Source organism: Nomia melanderi, chromosome 1 (assembly GCF_051020985.1).
Source record: "Nomia melanderi isolate GNS246 chromosome 1, iyNomMela1, whole genome shotgun sequence".
NCBI lineage: Eukaryota > Metazoa > Arthropoda > Insecta > Hymenoptera > Halictidae > Nomia > Nomia melanderi.
The window spans coordinates 9,713,384-9,738,986 of record NC_134999.1 but is presented as its reverse complement, the minus strand read 5'-3'; the positions used below and the strand labels follow the sequence as shown (position 1 = coordinate 9,738,986).

The following is a 25,603-nucleotide window of genomic DNA, read 5'->3' as shown; positions in this document are numbered from 1 at the left end:
ACCCCTTAATCTGTGATTTATTTCGCAATTGCACTCACAACAGTCACATTGTTATTCATAATTTACTAGAAACAAAAGAGAATTTCATATTCATATATATCCATGTTTACTTTAAAATGTAACCATTAAAAATAGAAATATAATATTTAATCACGAGATTTTTCTCGTGTGTCTGACATGATATTGCGTGATAAAGAGCTAAGGGTTCTTACAATTTCAACCGAAAACTTCGCAATTAATCCTCATATGTCCTATGCACATGAAAAATGCTTCCTATGAAACTACGCGAAAATTAAAATTAAATTAACGAAACGATGTAATCTGTATGTAAATTGAAATGTATCAGATACTGATATTTTATTTATTTCGTGATTAGGCGCAGAAAAATTATTTTATTGGTCCAAAATAATATTTTCTTTCGATTGAAGTTTTGCTATGGCGCAAGGGGTTAAGAGTATTAGGGGTTAACAGAATTTATATGAGACGTGAAGAATGAATATTGAAAGTGAAGTGTAGCTTTTCAAGTGTGCTTATTCTAAAAAGTATACAAAAATTATATATGACAAAATTTAAGAATTTACTCGATTTCATTTTTGGATCAACAAAAATTTGTGTTATTGCTGTATTTGTTATTATTGCTTGAAATAACATATTACTGTTATTTGAAACTCCACTAGAATTTTTGTCAGAGTTTGTGAGTAAATATTAAAATGCATTTGAGGGATGTGAAATATTTATATTGATACTTGTAAAAATGGACGTTCATAGATTTTATTTGGTAGAAACCATGTGTTAGAGTGAAAATTTACTGCAAAACCATTCACCATAACAAAATTCAGAATCGTAAGGATTTTCGATTTCCAAGTTTATCGGGGAAATAATGGATACATAAACGAAGAGGAATTATTACGCTGGCGAGAGCCGGAGGACATCTTAACGGTTCCTAAACGAGGTGGTCACCATCTTTGACAACGAGCCAGACCGTTATGCCCATTAGAAAGCCTTTTCCACCTACAACTTTTCTACGTTCGTATTATTCGATATGAAACAGGAAGCGAAAGCGCCGATTAAAACAGCGCTCATATATTAAACTTACTAAATCTAGTCAAATTACATTTCAATAAAAGTTAGTTCAGAAGGTTTTATAATTTTCAAACATAATAAGTTATTTGAAACACACGCATAAGAAACATTAACATTATTCCCTAGAAATCTGCTTCCATACAAAAACCAGTCTTCTAGCAGACTAATGTAAACAGTCGTACTTAAAAATTTTCAAATTCATTTTCGCAGCCAATAACTAAAATTAAAAATGCGTTCTTAGTATTTTAAAAGGTGTTCAAAATAAATAGTTTCGAATATTCCGTAAATTTATTATTCCAAAATATTTCATCTATTTATGTATCTTCCCATACCTTTTTTGTATTGCCAGCTTGTACAGTCTTTTCGTGCCAAGAGGTAAACGCTCGTTTAGTATCCAATAAATAAATGATGACAAACGAATTCGGCCATTTCTGCATGGGATCTCGCGGAGTTATCCCGAACGCGGTCCCCAGCATGTCGTGGCTGCTAGTATTTACAGCGTCTCCCAGGAGTGTATCCTTTCCGGAGAGCGCAAAAAGACCGACCTGTTTCCAAAACCTGTAATAAGTCTAAGTAGATCCCTTCCACGAGGTGCAAGAAAAAGGCAAGCTGGCTCCATCGTCACGATCCCGGGAGAGAGAATGTACGGCAAAAGGTGCTTTCACGAGGATATCGGCGAGGACAGGTACAAGTCCGACCGGCAAGAGGCTACACGTGAACCCACGAAGTGTTGCGGATCGTGGGTAGGGAGTGCCGCAGGGGAACCGTAAAGAGGCTACTCACGGACTTTTGCCTCCTTCGAGGCTCGATTAGAAAAGGTGTACCGCAGACCCCCGGTTTCTTCCCCCTCCACTCTGCCTGTCCCACTCGTTTTCTTTCTCCCTCTTTCCCAAAGGTAATCTATCATTTCTCCGGATTTGAAAATACAAGAAGTAGATTCTCTGTGAGAAGCTAAATCGAAAATGTACAATGAAATTTTGTTGTTCGTGTGTATTTGAGGAAATTAAGAAAACTAAGTAATATGTGATGAGAATGATAGTAGTTGCTTAGTTTTTCGATGAATATATAATCTACGGAGTATTATGCCAAATGTGAATACAAATGAACAATGCAGAACACAGTTTGTCCAATGGAGTTCTCGTTTTGAAAACAACTGAATTTCAATGTGTTTAGTTGATTAAATTCGGTGCTCGGTTAATACTTTAAATGGATTTTCTTGAAGACGAAGCATCGAGCGAATAGAGTTATATTTCTTGTAGTTCAAAATCATATATTCTGCATTTTCAACTTATGTGTTTCTTATTCCAACGTAATTTCCCAACTAAGTGCCGAATAAAATTCAAGCATTTTCAAAATTCAAGAAACTCCGCCATCTAATCGTACAAACCGCTCATACGATGATCCAACAAAAATGTGCATTCAGAGTTCAACAAAACCATTTATTACATGTTGCATTTCATACGTTCACGAGCAGCGCAAATGCACGAGACCAGTACGCCGCTGGTGAAACAAGATCTCGGAACGTCCCCGGACATTTCTCCGCGCGAAGAGCGAGGAGGGCCTGGAGCGGGTCGGTTTAAATCCCGCCAGTGCCCTGGGAGGACGGCAGGAAAATCCTCGCGACAGCCGTGTGGCGAGGTAGAAAGCCAGGCGCCGGGTAATCGGCCACCCTGCGTCGCCGATTCTAATTTTGCGTTCAACGTTCGCGCACGCTCGCTTCCAGGAAGACTACTCCGGTAGAACCAGTAACTGAACGCCGCCGGAGTAGACGACCCAGGAAACTGGACCCTCGTCCAGGAGGCGGCGCAGGCACCGGCTCTCCTTCTTCCTCTCTTACTCCCCGGTTACGCCGGCCCCGAGGTTGCTGCACCGAGGTTCTTGCGCTTGTACACTCGGCTCAAACAATTCGTGGGCATAGGGAACGCGACGGGCTTCCCCTACTCTTGTCCATTCGCGGCTGAAAAATCTCTTGGTTGTATTAGGACACAATTAGGTGTATTTGCAGGCATTTTAGTTCATTAACCGCGAGAAGGATAATTGGAAGACCCTCTTTTAAGAGACACATTCATAGGAACTTAGGGTATGCAAAGTTCACACTGAACAGAGTCCTCTCAGTATGACTGAAATTAATTGGTTAATTGGGAACTTTAAGCATGAAGAATCATTTTAAATGTTTTTATGAAGGTGTAACAACTAGTCACATAACAGTTTTACCCAAACCGACAAAACATCCATCAAATCGGACGCTGTTCTCCAAACCCAATTTTCTATCGCTGGTTCATCCACGTCCTAGCGTTTCAACCAACTTATTCTCAACATTGGTTGTTCTATTCGTTCGATCGTCAATCCCCGATTTTTCTTTGAACTAAAAGGCAACCCAACCCTGATTCGTTTCATCAAGTGTACACGCGGCCAAGTAGAATCGCATGGGGTACGTGGCGGTGAGGGTTTCTGGCCTCCGGCGAGCGGATGCCAGCATCGCAAAAGCCGGCAGAGGGGACCAGTGATAGGACGGGGGGCCGGTGGGGGGCCGGTGGGGGGCAAGCGTGAGAGAGGGCGGTGGGGGGGACACGCGCAAACCCCGGGTAGGTTGGCTAGAAAGCCGGTTACCAAACCCAATCCCACCGGCATCGTTCCTGAACTCGCCGGCCAGCCTGAACCTGAAATCAGTCGGCCGGCCACCCCACCCGGCAGTTCGTCCTCCTCATTCTTTCAACCGCTTCCCGCAAAAGGAAACTAATACCCGGCCCCGGCGACTTCCTCTTTTTCTAGCCGCTATGCAACGTGCGGCCGTGCAACAAAATTCACGGACGAGCTGGCGCACGCCCACGGCTCTGAGCTGCCTAGCGCTCGAGAGAGCTCAGCCGGCTAGCTAGGTTGGTTAGCTAGCTAGCAGCTAGCTCGCTCACTGGCTCGCTCGTTTCCCGGCCACGAACAACCACCGTATACTCGCGCGACTGAGAATGTTTTATATCCCGTCCCACCGGCACGGTACATGGCTGGAACGCTGGGTTAGAGGATGGGGACACGGCCGGCTCTCGATGGCTCGAGGAATTCGGAAGTGTTTGAAGCCTGAAGAGACTCCTGGTCATTCGCGGCGTTAATGGGATCGTTGGGGTTGCCGGTCGCGCGCGCGGCCCTCCGGTGCCCTGTTGTTCCTGGTTCGGGTACCTGGGGCATTGATTTATGGTTTAGACGTACTCGCGTGATGCTTCGGAGGCCCCGGCTGAGGTCTGCTTCTTTTAGAGCTGTTCGCTGATGTTTGGTTAAGGCGGTTGGAATGTTAACGGATGATGAGGAGGTGATTATGCTTTTCGAGATTGAGCGTGTTAATATAAATTAGTAGTATTCATTATCTTTGAAATTAGGTGTTTATGGTTGGCAGAGTTAAAACCTTGTAGTTTGATAATTGTATTGTTATATTTTTGTGATATAGGACTAGATGATATTTTCTTCGTATATTCCGTTAGAGTTTTGGACGGGCTGTCGTATTATTAAAAGGATAATGAGTTACTTATTCGTTTATTTATAAGTCTGGTTGTATTAAAGTTAGTTTGAATTATAATAGCGCTATATATTTGAATAAACTATGTTTCTTCAAACGTGTCTCGTATAATTTTCGATCAGTGTTTCTTATTCAAATAAATATTACCCACATTTGCAAAAGGAAACAACAATGACCATTCCGAGTAACAATTAACTAAATTCTAAACACTAAAAGAAAATCGTAAGATCAATCGATTACCGTAATTATACCACCCGCACAGAAATTTTAATGCAACGGGAGCACCGAATGAAAAGTTTCCCGAAGCTCATTCACGTCTTCGTCATCGTGCACATACGAAGCTTTTAATCATTTCGCGGGCCCGTCTCTACCCGCGAACACGTATTACTTTCGATATTAAAATTTCCTTCAATCGCGCGCGACGCGGGTATCGTTACATAATAGAATCCTCAACATGCAAATGCGAAATGATTCACCGCCGCGAGGACTTATCAAGATTCCCGTTATCCGAAAATCTCGGCACGACGCGCGCGCATACATACATGGCAAGCCGGCGCGGCGCGTTACGAGAAAACGAAAGTATCCCGAGCGAGCGAGCAAGCTGACAACAACCGCACGAGAAAATCGCCGGAGATACGATTCACTTTGTAACAGACGCTCGCCTCGCGTTGATTTCGTAAATGTCACCGGCCATTAAAGCGGAGATCCCTTATCGCGACGCGACGTACACTGCCGGCGAGTTTCGGGATCCCGATATTCGCCGGCGACATGAAAAATCGCGGACTTTTCCACGATGACGCAGGAAAAATAGACGGCCGGCCGGGTCCACGCGGAATTAGTTTACGGGAAGATGTTGTTTGGGAACGACAATTTTGTGACGAGCGCCGTGCCCGAAAAATAATTCGTAATTTCGTTGCAAATTAGCTCCACCCTCGGAAAATCGAATTTGGAAAAATTTGAAGCCGAGACTTTGGTGCACGGGAATTTTGAAATGGTGACGTGCTCCTGTGCTACGACGAGTAATCTCGGTTGGCAATTATTTCGAGGAATTGTATGGAAGATAAAAATAGAGATTTCTTTTTACGGGAAGACTGTTTGTTTCTTTATGTGTTTGTTTATTTTGTATGAATGCGAAATTTTGTAATTAGAAGATCACTGGATCGGCAGTGCTGGAAGTTTCATTTGATGAATTTGTGTAAGGCTGTTTTCTTAAAAGGTTTATATTGTAATTTATAGTTTATGTGAATTAATGAGAATTGTATGAATAATTTGAAGAGATTTGAAACGGAAATATAAACGTTTGTTTTATTTTAGAAACATTGAGAACTTGAATCATGTGTCACGAATTGACATCGTGGAATTTATATACAATATTAGAAACCTGTTTTACCGATGGTTAACAATAACAGCTCTGTTTTGCATGTTTCCCCAAGATAAATCGAGCTGACACGATGTATAGTAATGGAAACTGCAACAATGAGTATAACCTCCATTTTTTAATTATAAAACCCATTTTACAGTAAATACTTAAATTTGAGGCACTTATGATAAATGTATGATTAAGTTTGAATTTGTTTCGCTGCTCCAGTCGAAATTGGTCATTTCCATAACGGTATTTAAGTAATTAATATCATAAAAAATTAAAACTCGTCCGTAAAAAATTTCAAGTTTGTATTTATTTTACTGGTCCAGTCGAAATTAGTGATTTCTATCGCGTTATTTAAATAATTAATATCACATAAAAGTAAAACTCGTCCGTAAAAAGTTTCAAATTTGTATTCGGTTACTGGTCCCAGCGGAATTAGTGATTTCTATCGCGTTAATTAAATAACTAATATTGTATAAAATTAATGCTCATTCGAAAAAAAATTCAAATTTGGATTTATTTCACTGGTCTTGGCGGAATTAGTGATTTTTATCGTATCATTTGAATAAAATTCCATTCCCCGCCGCCATATTCCGAAAGAGGAGATACCTTTCCGTGATTGCACAGTATTTACATAAGAGACTAGATATCTTTCCCCGCGAAAACATGGGCTCTTCCGCGCATGCTTTCTGGTCAGCGGGTTTTCGACTGGCGGCGACGTTTCGTGAAATCGATTTCCCGATAAAAGCTTCCTTGCTTCGCGTTTCGATCACGATGAAAAAGATCGCCGGGAATACGTGCACGGTCCACCGTCTCGCAATCGCTCCTCGTAACACAGTTTTAATTTGTTCAGGTAGCTCCGCGAAAAAAACAGACGATTCTCACATAATAACCGGTGACATTTACGGAGACGATGGTTCGCATACTTCCGTCGTCCTTCCCGGTTAAAGTTTCTCTGACAGTTCTTTTAAGCTCGTGGAATTAATGTTTTAACTCGTAATTCAATGTTTGACTGTAGAACTGTATTCTGATACACGCCAATACATTTTTCCTGTCATAGTGACATTTTGACATTTTCTTAATAACCAGAGATACAAACTAATTTAAAGATCAATCCATTAATTTTCTTAGTTCGTAATGCAATGCTTAACTGTACGTTTGAATTCTAATTTATTTCGAAACCCTTTTTTAAATAGTATAATTATGTTATCTTTTTCAATAGTCTTTAATATAAGGAGTATTAGGTCTATTTAATTTCCCTTTTAAATGTAATTATAAAGTAATATAAAAAATAATCAGGATGCAGGACATTTCGAAAAATTTTCCATACTAAATTATTAAAGAATTATTTGCGTAATTTTGTGGAAGTATTAATCAACTGTATGAATATAGTTTTAGAGGCAGGTCTTTGTTTCTCACGAGTCAATAAAAATAACGTAAGCAAATCACTTTTGTTACTTGCAATCAGCTTCAGCCATCACTCGAGGGAAACATCTGCCTTGGAGTACGTGTTGTCTTTGGCAAACATCAACGGCGAAACATTCTTTACCGTTACAGCGCGCCTTGAGTATGTTAAAGAACATATTAGCTGATTATGTATCTAGATAGGTGTACGGTTACAAGATGAAAATTTATTTCATAGCGTTGATAAAATTAATGCTTCCGAAACAATGGACGGATGATTACTTTAATATCACTAATAACTGATATTATTGTAGATACTCATACCCGATTATAATAATATTTTAATTATCGAAAAAGTTACGGGCAAAAGATGCAGTTTTGATATTTCGAACTTTTTTCTAGCATGTTTTTTTAAATATAAATTTATCATGAGCACGAAATTATTTCGCTGTCTAAGATAGAAGTTTTTAATATTAAATAATGCATGTCAATTGATAAAAAATATAAACGAAAGCCACTCAATTGCCGAGCGATTCAAGAATAAATAAAATCTATACTCGAATCTATGTTCGAAATATTCAAATAAAAACAAAACGAAATGTCAATTTCCAATTTAAAATATATGTTCTTTGTCAACGAAAATAGAATTGCCATTTTGAAAATTTAATATCGATCTCTAAGTTATATGCACGCCTACTAAAATTCTTATTTCGAATTGTAAAAGCTAATATAAATAGCGATTCATAAATTCCATGTTGTTTCAACTGAAAATACTTTTTCGATCCAAACAATCGGGGCGAAAGGAATCTACCAACCATTCTTAACAGTGCAAACATAGCAAATGTCTCAAACGAATCATGTTGCTTCAAGCAATTCTCAATCGCAACAAATTTCCTTTCAACCCTACTTTACTCCATTTTCACCCACTTTCAATTATATTCCTCCAAACATACCTTCCCACTCAAATAAAATCAAAAACAAACACCATAACCAACACATTGTACCTACTTCTCAAAACGATTTACAATTTCATCAAAACAATTCCATTCTCATTTATCCAAACACGCCTTCACATTCTAAAACCTAAAATTACACCCCGCATGCATCTCTCCCGCAAAATTCCTCCAAACACCCATCGAACCCGTGTGCCCAACCAAAAGAAAAGCAAAAATTATGCGCGTTCCCCACCGACGCGTCTCCCGCCGTGAACAAAACGAATCCGAGCGCAAGAAACGAGAACGAAAACCAACGAAAGCAAAAAAAGAAGATAAGACCTCTTCGAGCAGCCAAAACGGCAGCGGACTCGAACGAAAAACAAAACAACCAAGAAAAAAAAGGAATTCTGTATATTTTCCACCGACGCATCCTTCGACGAAGCGAACCGAAAGGAAGAAAAGAAGAAAGACAACGAGTGAAGAGGCGACGGGGGGAGAGAGGAGAGGAGAGGAGAGGAGAGGAGAGGAGCGAGAGAGAGGGAGAGAGAGAGAGAGAGAGAGAGAGAGAGAGAGGGAGAGAGAGAGAGAGGGAGAGGGAGAGGGAGAGGGAGAGAGAGAGGGAGAGAGAGAGAGAGAGAGAGAGAGAGAGAGAGAGAGAGAGAGAGAGAGGGGGAGGGAGGGAGAGGGAGAGAGAAGGGGCGAAGAGAGGGGGGAGGAGCAAAGGGGAAGAAAAAAGCGAACCCTCAAAGACGACCTGGCGTTGAACGTTTCAATTAACGGAGTCCGGCAGCCAGGCCGCGTAAAGAGGGGAGAAAGACAGCCCGGTAAAGCGAAGCGGAACACCAGTAAACTAGCAAGAAATATGGTCCGCCATTTTCCCGGCAAATTTCTGCCGCGATCGTAAACCGGCGGACGCGCGTTTATCGCGAAATCGATTTGCGAAACGTTTCGTCTCGAGAGAAAAGAGAAAGAGAGGAAGAGAAAGAGAGAAAGAGGGAAAAAAGAGTCTCCCGGCATCATACGCGAAATCCTTGCTGGTCAACGCCGCCGCCAGAGGGGTAACGGGGCGAGAGGACAGCGGATGAAGCGCGCAGTGGCTAGGGGGGAGGTTCATGAAGCGAGAAGAGTGGTGGGGGGGGTAAGACGATACGTACGCGTACCATCGCGTCTTCGCCGGCTGGTTCATTACGCAATGACCACGTCTGAGATGTGGAAGCCCGCTGCAAAACCAGTTTCAAATAGCTTGCCACTAAGGAAGAGTCCCGGGAGGGGGCCGCAGAGGGCAACGGTGAATTATCCTTCCGCAACCTCGCCTAACTGAACCACTTTTGGCGTTACGGGATGGGAAAAAAAGGATCGGGACGCTCCCAGGTGTCTGGAGCGACTGAACACTAGGGTAGATATTTAGTTCAATGTCTGGGCTAGTCCAATGTTGACGCGGTTAATAGAATTTCTTGCAATGCTAGGAGGAGGTTTAATCCGTTTGTACTTGAATATGTGCTTTTCCCTAAATCAAAGAGACGGTAAAGGACAGCTGCTTTCAAATGGAATTGAAGGTTTTCACTGAAAGAAATAAGATAAGCACTAATAATGATTAACACTCAAGCTATTAGCTATAAACAAAGATCGTGTGGTAAAATTTTCTTTTGTCTACAAGGCGTTTTATAGTTTTCCGGTAATTTAAAATGTTCGTGGTATGGATGTGTATCATTCGAAAGAGTTAAAACATTGGTTGCTACTATAGAGTGAAAAATATTGACGCTAGAACTATGGCATCCGTCAAAAACGGGTTCCAGTTGTCTTTCGTCGTTATTGATATCTTGAAAGTAAATGTTTGGAATAAGTTTAAAAATGAATCGTTTTTTTACAGTATAATGAATATATGAAGCCATCGAAAAAATTTAGAATTCGTAGAAGAATTATATATTAATCGTATTAAAGGTTCGGCAGTTCTAATGTTAACGCGTTAACGCGAGAATTTATTAAAGTCTTTACTTTAATGCACATTCGTTGTTAAAATGAACAATATTGAGGCTTCAGTAGCAAAAGCCAAATTTAGGACGAAGTCTTTAATACCAAAGCTACCGAGCAGTTAAATTGACTTTTTGAGATTTCCCTATAGGAACCCCAAGAGTGCATCTATTGAGACTTTAATTGATTTACAATTTAGTTTCCGTATTGTTAAATCAATTTCTTTAATCATTCCTCAGAGAAAAATCTGTTATCTGTTTAATAATTGCAAAAGGAAGAAATCAGGAATGGGTCATTTTGGCACGCCTGATAGTTTTAGTGTTAACAAAATTCAAACAGGAAATTCGGACCTGAACATGAACTGTCGCAGTTACTAGTGGCAGAAAGCAAATGCAAATCGGTCGCGACGAACGTTTGCACGCTGTGCGCAGATAAAACGTCGCGACACGTGCGTTAATCGTTGTCGATTAACACCGGCAATTAACACGAGCGGCGTCGCCGATTCGGTCTCTCGGATCGTCTCGGTTTCGCGGGCCAAAGAAGGCGCACTCTGAATTTCCTACGGGGCATGTCACGAGCCGACAGTCCATTAGTCACGTCGAGCGCGACGACAAAACTCGCGCGAGCTAAATACCCGGTACACCTTGGCCCCGCGAAACCTGCAATTCACTCGTCGCCGGGGAAGGACGCGAAAGTTGAGCATTGAAGTCTCCGCGTGAACACACGCGCGCGCGCCGCCGCCGCCGTGCGAATCGAAAGATTTCAGCGACGCTTTTCATACAACCTTTGAATCGTACAAAAGTTTGTGTGATAAAATTTGTGAGATAAAATATTGGAAAATTATTATTTTCTAATGATACATGGTATATATGTTATTTTTTTACTTAATAGTTTTATCTCCATTGAATTTTTCAAATTGATTTAATCCTATGCTTTATAATGTAGACGTGGCTATGACTTGAAATTTTATTCAATGGATATAATAGTTCGTGATTCGTAATTAGTCGGAAAAAAATGAAATCAATGTTTGGTCCTTGTAAATACTGAAGTTTCGAAGTTAATTTGTTTATACGATGTTCTGTGCTAATGAATACTTAATGCTTATAATAAATTTATGTCTGTAATTGATATATTGCAAAATAATGTACCGTTGATGTTTTGTTTCGGTTTGATAGCATTTTTCTTAATCAGTTAATTGAACTTGTGTAAAAGAATGTTAAACATTAATTACAACCCGTGTTAGGAATATTAAATTTCTCTTCCTGTTGGGAAATTATTAACAATAAAGTAACTTTTACGAGTCCGGTAACGAAACGAGTCGTGAAGTAACAGGGTTAATACATTATTCGTCCGTTTTTCTGAGAAAATTTAAATAGCAAGTTTAGGAAACTCCTCTGGATTACATGGAAAAGTCGAATAGTACTGAAATGTGACGAAATTCGCGGTTTAATTGAAGGAGGCTTATGTACCATATAAAATCTCACGTGTTCGGTAATCCAAACAGTGAATAGAATCGGGTAGAGTAATCGCGGGCGATCGTAAATCAAAATGAAGTACATTTTAACGATCAAGGTTTTTTCTCTTTCTGTATCCATGACCTAACTATTGGATTTTATGAGTTTATAATACATATCAACGTATTGATTTAAGCCATAAATAATTTCCAACGCAGATTGAAAAATTACTAAATCATATTTAACTAACAATAATAAGAGAATATTTAAATTGAATAATATTTGCTAGATTTAGTAATAATAGAAGACGCATAACAGGTTAATTTCAACCGTGTAATCCTTTGAAAATAAAATGTTTAAAAAATTAATAATCTCTTAAAAAAGCCTAACAAAAATGTTTCGGAGTTGCAGAGACTAATATTCATAATATTCTTTATCAATAAAAATACTGCGTATTGGAGCCTACACAAAATTTTTGACAAAAGTTTTGTTTCCTTTAATTGATCCTTCCCTTTTATAAAAGTCGTGGGACAAGTGTAATTTAATTGAAAACATCAAATTAAGGAAATATTAAACAAATTTACGAAAAAAATTAAAATGTTGTGTTGAGAATCGGAGTTCAAACTACCATACAACTGATAATTACAATAAACAATTGCTACAAAAGCATGATAAACCCTTAGTCAGACAAGCAAATACAAAAACAATCGTTAAATTCTTAAAAAAACAGCATTAACCCTTGGACAAACCTCTGTCCATTTAGCCTCAATGTTAATAATAATCTTTTAAAAAAAGTACTAATAATCCCTTGCAGTATAATTGCCTTCTCATTTATTTCACTATAAATCATTTTCAGGAAAACAAAAAACCTCTTTATATTAGGTACACACTTACTTAAAACAGAAGACATTAATAACAGTAAAATAATATAACGAATAATATTAATCTGTACTATAAATTTCACTCGACATTACGTATCAAGAGGTAAAAAGTAAAAACCCAACGAAATTGCAAAAAAGTGTCCAAGGGTTAAACACTGTAAAACGTCCATCAAAAATGAAAATCACAAGAACAAAAGAGTAACGAATCGACAAACCACCATGGACGAAAGGTACAAGGGAAAAGAGTTCCTCTATTCATGCTAACAAAACGGTACATAGAAAATCTCGCAAACAAGAAAAAATAAAAAAGTTGACTGAACAATAAGAAAGAAATAAAAAACTAACTACACACATGACTCCCTTCTATCAACATCGCGACCAATAATTAAAACAAATCCTTCTCTCACTCTAAAGCGTTTCAAAAGAGGCCCGCTTGGTAGTGTTACGAAAAAAAAACAAACAAACTAAAATAAAAACAAAGAAACACAAAAATAACGTGGGAGTCGGTGACCGGAAGTTCGGTGGTCCCGCGCGATCGGTTGGTCGGTCGATGGAAATAAGGCGTTACCTGTAAGTGTGGAGTTGTTAATGGTGTTGTTTGCCGTGGAAATAGCCGATTGACTGGTGACAGGTGTGCCAACGGTGGTGGCCGTGGTTGTCGAGGAGTTATTTGGCGAGAGGGCCGCATTGGCGGCCTGCGCCTGTACCTGGGCCTGGGCCTGAGCCTGAGCCTGAGCCTGCTGTTGAAGATTATAATTCCACGCGAGCAGCATCAGCTTCACCTTATCCGCGTCTTTCATGAGCGCGCCTGCCGAAATTAAAAGTGCCAATTGGTCTCAGGGCATGATTAACACGCTGGTTTTTTTTTGTGTGCCAAACATTGTGCGAAAGGGTGGCTTTAGGGGGGTTGGCAGGGGTGGGCAAGTGGAAAGAAAGAAGTATGACTATTGATTCTTTGCGCGACTAGCCTGATAAAGGGATTTTCCAATTGGAGTTGGTGTCTTTCTTTTTCCACTTTTTGGACCATGTTGACGAATCATGTTGGTGCTACTATGAGATTATGTGATCGATTAGATTACGATAATTACGGTAATTGCTTTTCTCAAAGCGCGATTCGGCTAGTGAGAGTGATTCGATAATTTTGTCGGGGGATGATTCGAAACAAATTTCGTTTGAAATGGACGTGAATGATAACACCGGAAAGTGATGTGAAGTTGCGGAGGTGGTCTGGAGTGTACGGTTGGTAAAGTATTAGTGATGGAGCAGAATTTGCGTAATGGTATTACGAGATATGGTGGTTTTATTTCTTTTGAATGACATTTAGCGAGATTTGTGATTGTTATTTGGAACGAACTGTAGTTTTGTATACATATATATATATGATACTAGCGATGATACGTGAAAAAATGATCGGGGAGGGTATTATAGCAATGCGGAATCTTTGCAAATAAATTAAATGAAAATGTAAGAGGTTTAAAAACAGTAGAGAAATTAAATTTTTAACAGGTAATTAAGTGAAATGAGCATTCCGTAATGATGATCGAATATTATTTGTGCAATAATAATAATCACTTGTTTCTATTGCACGTTATTTACTTTTTACTCGTAATCAACAAACTAAATATAACTCAATGAGTAACTATTAATTAACTCTAAACTTTAGTAAATTGTCATTAATTCCAGAATGTAAATTTCATTGTATATATTTTGTGGAAAACATCATACATCAAACACTTTTATAACAAGGTTCTGCTGCATCTTAAACTCAGTAAAACACAATAACATAAAATAGGCTTTCAAGGATCTGTACTTATACACAGATATTATTCACAAATACATAAATTTTAGACATACTCTGAAGTTGCGTCGACATCTGTGCTTTGACAATAATTTAAAAAGACCTCAATAGAATCTTGAATAATGAAAAGGTATCTTATCTATGTCGATGTCAACGAGTTTTCTCGGTCGATGAACGTTCCCGTCTTCAAACGATCCACATTCGACGGCGCAACAGGTCCAGCTATCAAAATTCGTTGGCGCGCGTCGAATTCTCAAGCTCAATCGCGTGTAAATAATTTCGTTACCAATCGCGATCTAACATATCTCCCGAATTCTCATCTCCATATACACCAATAATAATTTTGTTAATGAAACGAATGTAATAACAGATTGTCAAATAATCTATGAAAGCTTTAATCCGAATGAACACATCAGATTTTCTGATAAAACGTGCTAATTGATTCTTACCGCTCGGCCATATAACACCGAGCTATCAGCGACAAGAATCACTTAACCACTGGGAACAAGGGAATTCAGTATTCAAAGTCAGACATGAATAAAGATGCCATTCTGTAATTATACTATACTTCGCGACACCATATTCCTTTATCGTCGCTCTAGAGACACAGACTGCATAATTACCATTATATATTTCACTTACACTATTTTACATTACAAAATAAAAATTTTTTTATCAAAAAAATTACTAAGTTTCTTTTTATAAAATAATTTTCGAACTCTTACACCAATTTCAAGTATCTTTATTCATTGTACTTCTCTTTTATTTCGCATTTTAAATTACAAATTTACAACTGAAATTAACCACGTCGACAATTATCTTTAATTCCGTTCCCATTTAATTGATTGCATGAGAATTCATTGATTCTGAAGCTTTCTTCCACTTATTTTCTTACGTACTTTAGTTTCTTTATCACACGTATTCGTCGTTTATGCAATATTCATAGCACTTTCGGCTGTACCGTTCATTACTAAACACCTCGCGTTTCCGCCAACTTGGATGCCTTCTACGAGCAGCGATAAAAATGGAGGTGGGAAAGTGTTGCATAAATGAAGCGGCACAGGGGCGTGGTAAACATGGCGCACAAGTGCGACAGCGAGTTTGTCGAGTGTCAATTAAAACCTCATGCCCAATGGGTACGATCCCCCATCCCTATTGTGCACGCACTCGATCATCGATCCCGTTTCGTCTAGTACGGGTAAAGACTCTCTTGTTTTTTCCTGGTAGGAAATTGTAGCGCAGCTGAGTTTAACGAAGAAATCAGTTTAGCTGACACAAATCATTCCTGTTGCCACCATACAACTTGATAGAAAAAATTTGAACCCACTGCTGGGGCTGAGTAACAGTGCTGCGAAAACGATGACAGCTCAAAATGTACTGCGTGGTAGAGGAGAATTCGGAAAATTTCACATTAAATCGAATTTTTAAATTCTCGAAGTACCAGGTTTTAAATGAAGGTATACATTAAATGATAAAAGAAAATTCCGAAATTTCGATTAAATTTTACAATTTTTAAATTCTCGATGTGGAATCTAGTAAAAATTCGTGTCCTCTGTTATCCTTAAATTTTCTTTGACTTTTCACGTTAACCGCGTGTTACAACGTGATTATATTAAAAATTCACGAATGAGAAGACTTTTTAGTTTGACCACTAAAAATATTTCACAAAATTAGACGTTTCATTACAGAATTGTAGATAGTTTCAAGCGGTGAATAGAGAAGACTTGTTACTTCTGTTGGAAGTGAACGATAGTCATTGAACTGAATGCCAGAAGGAATAGTAGGAAGTATCAGTCGGACGCCATTTGGCATCGCGTCCGTCTCGGGAGGTGTTAAGATTCCGCTCGTTAGACGTTCCGCGCGTCGCGATCCGCCATAAGCAGATGCGGACGCGTAAAGAATGAAATCATCTGATCAAAAAGCCGCAGAATCAATTCGAAGGGGGACGCGATGGCGGCGCGAAGATCCTCGGCTGATTAATCAGTCGTTTCTCGGAATCGCGTGGCAACGTCATCGCGCAAAAGGCGCGAGTGCATCTCGCTCTTTTATGTAAGAGGCCGCGGTAACGAGATTACGAGGTTGAAGTGTCGGTGCATGTTAATAAATACATCGGTCATTCGTAACACCGATGGCGCCCAGGTCGCTTCTGTGAACGTTCTCGGCGATCGCACGATCATCATTCCGGTTCTCATGGAACTTACTCCTCGACAAATCGTGAATTTTATTTTAACCAGTTAACTGCGATTGATGAATATACATGTCATCTTAAAGCTTGAAATGATACTAATTTTTCCAACGATGAACTATTTAGTTTTTCAGATAAACATGTGATTTTTGTTTTGTTTTACTTTGGTTTGTCATTAAGACATACTCTAGGTGCATTCATCCAGCGTTTGAGGAATGCACACTTTATTTTTTGATTTTATTGCGCGCGATACGAGAGACTTTTCAAACTAAATTCCACAATTAACAAGTTAAACTGATTATAATATCTCTTTATATCCTTCACAAACTTGCTTCTACGGAGAATTTAATATATTTATTTTTCTAACAGAAATGGAACTTTTTTTATTTTCGTTTTTGAAAGAATTTTTTCATTAAAATCAATTCATTTCATGCTGGTTTTTCTTTTAAAGAAAAGTAAATTTGATTTTAACTTATATAATTGTAAATAGATTTTAAGAGAAAGTGTGATTTTGGAAAGAAATCGGGGGACTACGAAGCAGTAACTTCATTAGATTTTGATGGTGGATTATAGAAATAATTTAAATATATTACATGATGGATTAATTTAATACGAAGTAGTCACCACGCCTCTTTCACCCGATATACTGAACCCGTTTTCAGATGGTCAATATTGTGTTCACACCTTCCCAAATATATTTCTGCTAATTCTCCCATCGCGTACTCATATTATTATTTACAGAACTGCAACACGACCCGATAATTTTCGCATCGCAAATTTTCCAGTTGAGGTGAGAGCACCGAAAATTATATTCGCCAGTACTCCAAAAGTATAATTATTTCTCACCATTAAATGACATAAACTAATGCACAGATTGAACAAGTTCTGCGCGAAATATTAAATTCGTTACTTGACTAATCACAATAAAATCTCTATTATCAAATACCGTAGCTCTTAAACATGTACATTGATAACAAACATTGTTAACAATAGTCAAAATGTATACAATAATAAACATAGAAAGTAATATCTTAATAAATCTTGTATATAAAATGATAAAAAATCACAAATGCACAAGAACAGGTATACATAAATAAAGATAACACTTAACGTCAGGAAATAACAAATAAAATCCAAGTCCCCTTAGATAAAGGCAGGCCGAAAATCAACCAAAACAATCAATAACTAAGTGCCTAGGCAAGTATTATCACCAGTCCAGAAAGAGAAAACCAGAAACAAAACTCTCACCTAACCGTGCACCGGAGCGGCAGGTTTTCCTGCACGATCCGTGGGAAAGGGTTAATTCAAATCGCGACTCGTTGAAAAATCTGTCCTAGATTCCCGCGGCTGTCACGCCTGACTGAGAAGACGGATCAACAGAAATCAAGGAAAAACTGAACACCTGACCAAGTCGTGTCTCGTTGGGCCCGCTGATCGATACCCTCCCCCCTCTGGCGCCTGGCCGTAGCACCCTGACGCAAAACCTGAGCCACGATCGGTCGAGTATCTCGTCGGCTCTCCAGATTTTCCCTCCGGTTGCCGCGTTGATTCGTTCGAGCGGGAGAATTAGCAGTGACACGTAGAAGAGCACTCGAAACGAAAGTGATAGAAAGAGAGAAACGGAGGAAAAGAGAGAGACACAGAGGGTGCGAGAGAGCGAGAGACAGATTTATTAGCAACCGGATAAAGTTGGCGGGTGACTGGAGCGATGTGACATCTAAATCATTCAGCCGGCTCAATAATGCAGAAACACGACGCCGCCATTGGATTTGGGTCAGATTCCCGAAACGGCCGCGACCTGACCCCGTCCAAAGAACAACGAACACTAAATTGCGCGACGATGATGCACGACCCACGGCGATTCCAATCGATTAGCAATGGTCGGCTAATGAACGCGGAACGTTGTAGGTAGTGGGTTATACCTACGATCGGTTCTTCGTTTATTCAGGGCGTCGGTTTTTGCGGGGCCGGGTTTGACGCGGTCGGCGCCGATGACGTCTTTTTGCGTCACGTAAAATCTACGTATCCAATGATCGTTTTTATAGATTTTTGAAAACGTTCTTGTAGGGTCTGCGACGTTTCTTTTTCATGACAATTAGGTAGTTTGTGATCCTTAATATTTGGTCATTGGAAACCGTGGATGTTGGATGTTGATTTTTATCAAATGAATTGTAGGTTGGAATTGAAAATTTTGCTCGGTTTAGGAAAAGTTTCGTTGTATTCTGTAGAAAATAGATGTATTTGTCAACGTTTTACTGTTTTTGAAAATCGGTTTAATAGATTTTGATTAGTATGAATATAGGAAATACGAAGTCCGTTAACAGATTGTCGTAGTATTAGTAGATACGTGAAACATTTATGAAGTGTCGGTGGCACTATACGGTGTCATTGCATCCGCAGGAATTTGATGAAACTGATACATGTTTGAAGCAACTTGAGGGCGTAATAGGGAAATAATGTTTACAGTTGGGAAAACAAATACGACATAGGATTGTTTATTTAACAACCGAGTCTGTGTTTCCGTTAATTCGCGAGCTGATTTCAAAATTTCGGTCGGTGATGTATGCATAAACGTGAACGTGCATTTGTAAACTCTGAAATATTCGTTGTGTGTTTATATTTAACATTTTGGTTATCGCTTAACCAATTTCATTGTAGCCATTGATAATTATTAATGGGTAATGAATTTAAATTTAATTTAAACGAATTTATATTGCATTACATACGACGGTTTGCATGGAATATTTGAGGTGAAATTATTATTCAAACTTTACCGCGAGATTTGTGGCAGCATTTGTACTTTAAAAACAACAAGAAGGACATTTAATTTTGTGTGAAGTGGAAAAAAAAGTAACATACTCGTACACGTTATCAATGCGTGTAATCAACGGTTTTATCACGTTCAATAATTCACGAGTGTGACAAAAGTTTTAATCCAAGTATCCCAAAGTTAAATCACCCGTAATTTCAGAAAAATGATACTCCACGAGTGTTCGTGGAGTGAGGAAACTAAAGAAAAATGAAAATATGAAACTCGATTCATTAAATACATTTCGAAGTACGTGAATGTATCACAATAAAATAAAAAATATTATGACGTACATTTGCGTTCAAAAATTTGTAGCACTCTATGATATTAAAATTTCTGTTATTCTAATAATATATTTTTAGAGAATAAATATAACGTAATTATAAGGTTTTACTTCAAATTAGAGTTGACCAACTTAATTACCATAAAAGAATATTTTCATAACTTCATTCATGTTAAAGCTATTTATATCATTTATTTGAAGACGATATCAAGTTCGAAACTTTTAAGGGAAAATTTTTGAATAAAACTTTCCCTTTTACTTTGCGAAATCACCGAATTAAATTTCAATGACACCAAGTATTCTTTCGAATTCGAATTAGAATTCATCCCCGCCATTTGTTTCTGAGTTCACGAAAATCAAGTTCTCGTTATCAGGGAGAAAACATTGGAAACGCTAGTGGTATTAAGCAAGAAATGATATGGAAGAAATGGTAAACGAGACAAATTTGTAAATTTTAAACCGCGTTGCTTAAATGACAGCGAAAAGACCGCGGAAATGAATGTTTTTAATATCGATGGAAGTGAGGTTTAATATTCTCCAAGTAAAATATAAAACAAGAAAGTCTACGGAAGTGGGTGCGAAGAAATTGAATGTTTTGCTTACTCGAGTAATGATCTTCCTCCGAGATGTCTGCTGGTTCTGGAGTTGAAATATTTTCCTGGAACAAGATAAAAACGTGATTAACATTTCCATAAATCTGCCTCGAAGGAATTTCTTATGTAATTACTATATGTAACGCAAAACTGAATATTAAACAATCGCTCGAAGATATTCTTCTGTGATCGTGTAAATTGCTCAATAAGAACATAAAACATCCCTCAAAATTATATCAAAACAGCCTTTCTCATATATTCGTAGTTTCTTTATTAAAAATATTAGTACAATTGCATTACATTTTAAAATTACTTAAGTAACACATCAAATAGAAATACATGTTACAATCATTAAATCGCAGAAACCTGCAACAATAAAATGGAAAAAAACCAAACCTTACGAAATACCCAAGTGTATATAATTCACAGTAATCTTTTAAAGAAAACATATCATTAACGATACGAATAAAATATCTAAAGCTAAATGTAAGAACAAGTCAAATGCAGAATCTCTTTTCATTTAAGACTAAATGTCCAAAAAAATTCAATCAACGAACAATAGTCTTACATGAAAAAATTAGTTAACATATACAACATATTCCTTTCCATTTGAACCGAATACTTCACAGTATGAACAGGTTACGAAGGACGAACGCAATTCTCCAAATTTCTAATAATTCTCGAACAATTTCCCATGCCCGCGACCCGCTCGTCGAGCGTGTCCGAATTCAATGAACGAGGGTGTCGTGCGATAATTTCGAACAATTGCCCCGATTCCGCAAGTGGTCGACCATTGAAAAATTAACGCCGCGGCGTAGTCAGACGAAGTTATCAGCGCGCGCCGCGGTAAACCGTGCGCGGTGTATCCGACTCGTGTCATGGAATCGCGATTGTCTTCTCGATTGCGCCACAGAAAAACACCACGGCAGACTTTCCGTACACCCACGGAACGGCCGTGGACTTTATTGTCCCGGATCGAGAGCTGGAGAGCAAGCGCGGCTGCTTGCGGTTCGTCTGAACGCAAATTACTTACGCCTCGGCTCGGCGACGTGCCGTGGGAGACGGGATCGAGGCACGTCGAGAATCCCGGATCAATAGCGTAACCCGCGAGCACGCTCTCTGCAGGGAACCCAAACGCGACATCACCGGGACGTCCAGGCGTTAAACTCACCGACGATCGCCGACGTTGTTCTCGCTGGCTAGACACTGGCAGCCATTTTTCCTTTGTTGCTATTCCGTTTCGGCTCTAACGGAGATGTGGAAACCATGGGAGGAAAGTGGAAAGAAAAAAGGAAGGAGTAGTTTGTATTGAATAGGATAGCGGATTCATTGTTGAGGTTAGCTGGCAGAGCATGTCAGGGTCTGACTTTAGAAGTTGCTTTTTGCTAATGATCCTGAAGCATTGCTGATGTTAAACGCACTTCACGTGTTTATTTCTTTTGTAGTGAAATTTGAATATTTTTTACGTAGACTTTCTCTGTAGTAAAGTAAACGACATTAAAGTTTCATTTATGTTAGGCTATCAATCATTTAGGAAAATTCATGGGGTCTTTCAAGACTTGCTTCAAATGTTGAAAGTTAAAGGGACCAGCAGTACTCTTCCTGGAACCTCTAAACCCTTTGCAGACGAGGACATTTACAACCATCAATCTCTTCCACAGAATACTAAATTATACATTGAACTCTTAAATACTGAAACATAAGAGAACTATAAATTAATCTCTCATTACCTACATAATCAAATCCTTCGATTGCAACCTATCTTCTGTATACACAAACCTGATACAGCCATCAGTAGGACACTTGTCTCCGAAGGACTAAAAACGGCATACACCTAAAATCTTTAAGTAACTATCCAACACTTGATATTTACGGGTACGGCAAACGACAAAAGAGAGTGTCGAGATGTGTTTTGTTTGTAGCTTTAATTAATTATGTACCACATTGACAAACACCAGATCAGTATCGAAAATCACACGAGAAAGAATGAAAACTGTCCAATCAGACCCACATTCCTCAGCCTAGCCATCAAGTGGTAGACGGCCAATACGGCTGTCAAAGTGTTAATCGATCCGTCAAGTAAACGGCACTCCGACAGCGTCAGGTCTATCCGCGGAGGCAGGTGTTCGCGCGAACACGGTTCCCAGATGACGGGGATGAGATCATCGTTGGCCCGCTGAATCCGCGACGCGACATTGGTTCACGTCGGGCAACGGGTCCCCCGATGAAAACGCACGACCCGGTGTGTTTCGCAAGGCGTGCCACCGCGGCGCAGGCAATGCCTGGACCCGGCGGACTGATTGAGTGCGGCTCTCCTATCTGTGTCAGGTCTCGTGTTGCAACTGCAGAAGGTCGACCGGTATACACGGAGCACAGCCAATTGATACCGGCCGCAACTTTGTCCGGCGGTGTGTTGTAGGACGACGAGCGGCCGACTTGTGCGCGCATACCGCGCAAAAAGCGCCGGTGATGTAACCAAGAAATTCCGACGGTACCCGCCGCGCGCACGCGCGAACGCGACCTGGACGACCGTTCCGCGATTACGGCCAACCAAATTGGAGGGCTGAAGGATCCTGGAAGGTATAGTCCTACCGTGTTCCGTGTAGAATGAAAGGACGTTGTTTGAAAAATGTAGTCGAACCTTGGCAACTCGGACCTCTATAATTAGAAGACCTCTATAACTTGTAACATTTCTTCCTTTCCTTCCGCTCCACTGTGAAAGACTCTACAACTCGAAATACAAAGACTATAACTTGTATTATTTCCCTCGAGTTTTACCTCTGTAACTTGAATTTAGGAGATCAATCTCTACACGTCGAAATTTACATTCACATAAGCTAAAAGGTTTAAGAAACCTGTATAAGTTGAATTTTCGTTTGTTGAAGGTCTTTTACTTGAAAACTCAGTAAGACGAAACCTATATAAATCTAAGATTTTACAATATACAGAAGGCAAGAGGAAAGGTGAGGATTACCAATCCTTAGGGTAGACTCTGAGCAGGATGATTCAGGGATGCAATGTAGATTTATCCGAAAACAGTGAATCATTGTGTGCCTGCGGCAAGTCATAGATAAAATTAGTCACCAAATAATCCATCTACCACTCGATAGCTGGGCTGAGGAATGCGGGTTTAAGTGATCAGTTTTCATCTTTTCTTATCTTATTTTCGATAGTAATTTGCTGTTCGGCAATACAGTTATACGTAACCAACAAAACTATAAACAAAACACAAGACTAGTCACTCTTCTTACCTCTATGCTGAACAAATACTAGCACATTAACCGACTGTCGGATCTAAGGACCGTTTCTTCTCAAACCTGATGAACTAGCTGATATAAGTCAGGGATCCTGATAAATCTATCATCCAAAAGTTAACCACTAGGATTTGATTAGTTTGTAAGGAAATCTCACTCAATTCATTTTCGCGGCTTTTTGTCTTAACGGATTTTATGTGGAAAAGGTATATTTTCTTGAAATTTCATTTCGATATTCTTGAAATTGACGAAGATGTAGTCTCTGAAATGTTGGTTGGATGATATTGTCAGATGATTGTTATTTGGTTACTGGAAACTTGGCTCTTTGTTACCAGTATTATCATCATTATAAACGTTATTTTCTTTTATAATAAATATTGTGTATTAGTCCCATCTGTTAATACTAGAAATATATAAAATCAATTTTTATGTGGATAAAATTATTGAACAAAGAAAACAGATCCAACTAAGTGATCACCAAGATTTTTACATCCAAATAAACACGTAAACAACAATTGAGTTGTGAAAACACTGTCCCGTAAATATCACACGATTCTGCCTCGATAACTGAAATAATTGAAAAGTGAAATCACATCTGGCATAAAAGTTCGTCTCAATACTCAATGAAATCGATTGACTGGCTAGCCTTGCGACGCGACGCCATTAATAACGCGGCCGCGGAACATCGTGATTATAGGGACAGGTAATTTTACAGTTGAAAATTCTTAATTATACAATAATTCCTCGCTCTTCGTGTGCGTTTTGTCGTCGCGAAGTTCATTCATTAATCGTGTAATAAAACATAATCATGATTCTATTTTTCGAATTTCAAGCGATTACAATTAATCAATGAAGCTGGATCGGCATCCAGCTAGCCGTATCCTCTCGCTATAGGCAGTAATTATGCGATCAGGTTTTTGAATGTCAAAAAATCAAACGCGATTTATGTCCGAGCACTCCCTGGCGACTCGTCCGCTATCAGCGATAAGCATAACCGGTTACGTTGTTCAATCGATCAAGCAGCGGCTACAGCATTTCCCAATAAGAGTAATTCGTTTCGGTATTTTAATTGATTCAATCTCCGCGCGAGCCGCCGAGGCCGGAGGCTGCCGTGATTGAAACTCATACGCTTCCGGAAAATACGAGGCAAGCAAACGTTCGATTGAAAGGGGACATACCGGCGGATAAGGCGTTTCTTCGTCTAAGACATCATTATGATCCCTATAATAATTTCGCGCAGCTGACTTCTATTAATATTTCTTGAATCCTTTAATTCTAATATATTTCGATAACAAAGATGAAATATATCGATCTTCACTTATCTTCTATCGATAAACAGAATATTAAGGAATATAGTTTTGAGGTTAGGATAGTAATATCAAATTCATCTACAACATGTCCTACTGTTCTTAAGAAAGTTCGAAGGCAAATTTCACTTTGTCAAATTAAACCAAGTTAAATTAATTCATTTCTTAACACTCACAATTTGTTAATTCCATATTCATAAGCTACACAATCTTGATAGATCCTAAACATTCTTACTTTACCTAATTAATAGTGAACATAATCGCATATTTTATTCTCTGTCTACGAAACACGATTCACGTATAAAACCAAACACGCATCTTCGCATAGCAATTTCATTTTCCAATAACTCTACAATCTTTTATTAATCCTACTTTAGTGGGCCCTAAAACGTCCAGGAACCCTACCCTCGACGTTCGAAGTGGCTAACTTTAAATGGATCCTGAGCACGTTGCCTAAAACGGTGAACGTACAGAAAGGGTTCCAACACTGGGTACCGGGAAGCACGAACCAACACGAAGACATAACGACACTATAAGACCGTATACAAGGATCACCGGTTCAATCGAGAAGATCCCCAAGAAAGGTTCGGCGAATTCTAGACTGTGGTCGATTGCCGGTCCTAAACCGACTTGTAAATCATGTCGCCGGAGGCCTGGAGGTATCCTGAGGTCGTAGGTACTAATGAACAATGTCCTCTGGCTTTCTCTCTCGAGGCGCTCTACCTTCTCTCTTTCTCCCTGTCTCACCTACGCACGGGCCGCCCCACTTCCGGCG

At 39.2% G+C, this 25,603-nt stretch overlaps 1 protein-coding gene across 3 annotated transcripts in view; it reads right to left on the bottom strand.

Moving 5' to 3' along the window:
* LOC116427698 (uncharacterized) overlaps positions 1-25,603 on the bottom strand; it is a 118,384-nt gene that overhangs the window by 23,896 nt on the left and 68,885 nt on the right. For 2 of the 3 annotated variants that reach the window (XM_031978356.2, XM_031978357.2), the window contains exons 2-3: positions 20,278-20,332; positions 13,168-13,407 (exon numbers count right to left, since the gene is read on the bottom strand). In XM_031978356.2, the coding sequence (XP_031834216.1) occupies positions 13,168-13,407; positions 20,278-20,332 (295 nt within the window). Of the gene's footprint in view, positions 1-13,167; positions 13,408-20,277; positions 20,333-21,438; positions 21,745-21,830; positions 21,960-22,046; positions 22,684-25,603 lie in introns of those variants that run through there. The other variant, XM_076372937.1, reaches the window with a different exon arrangement.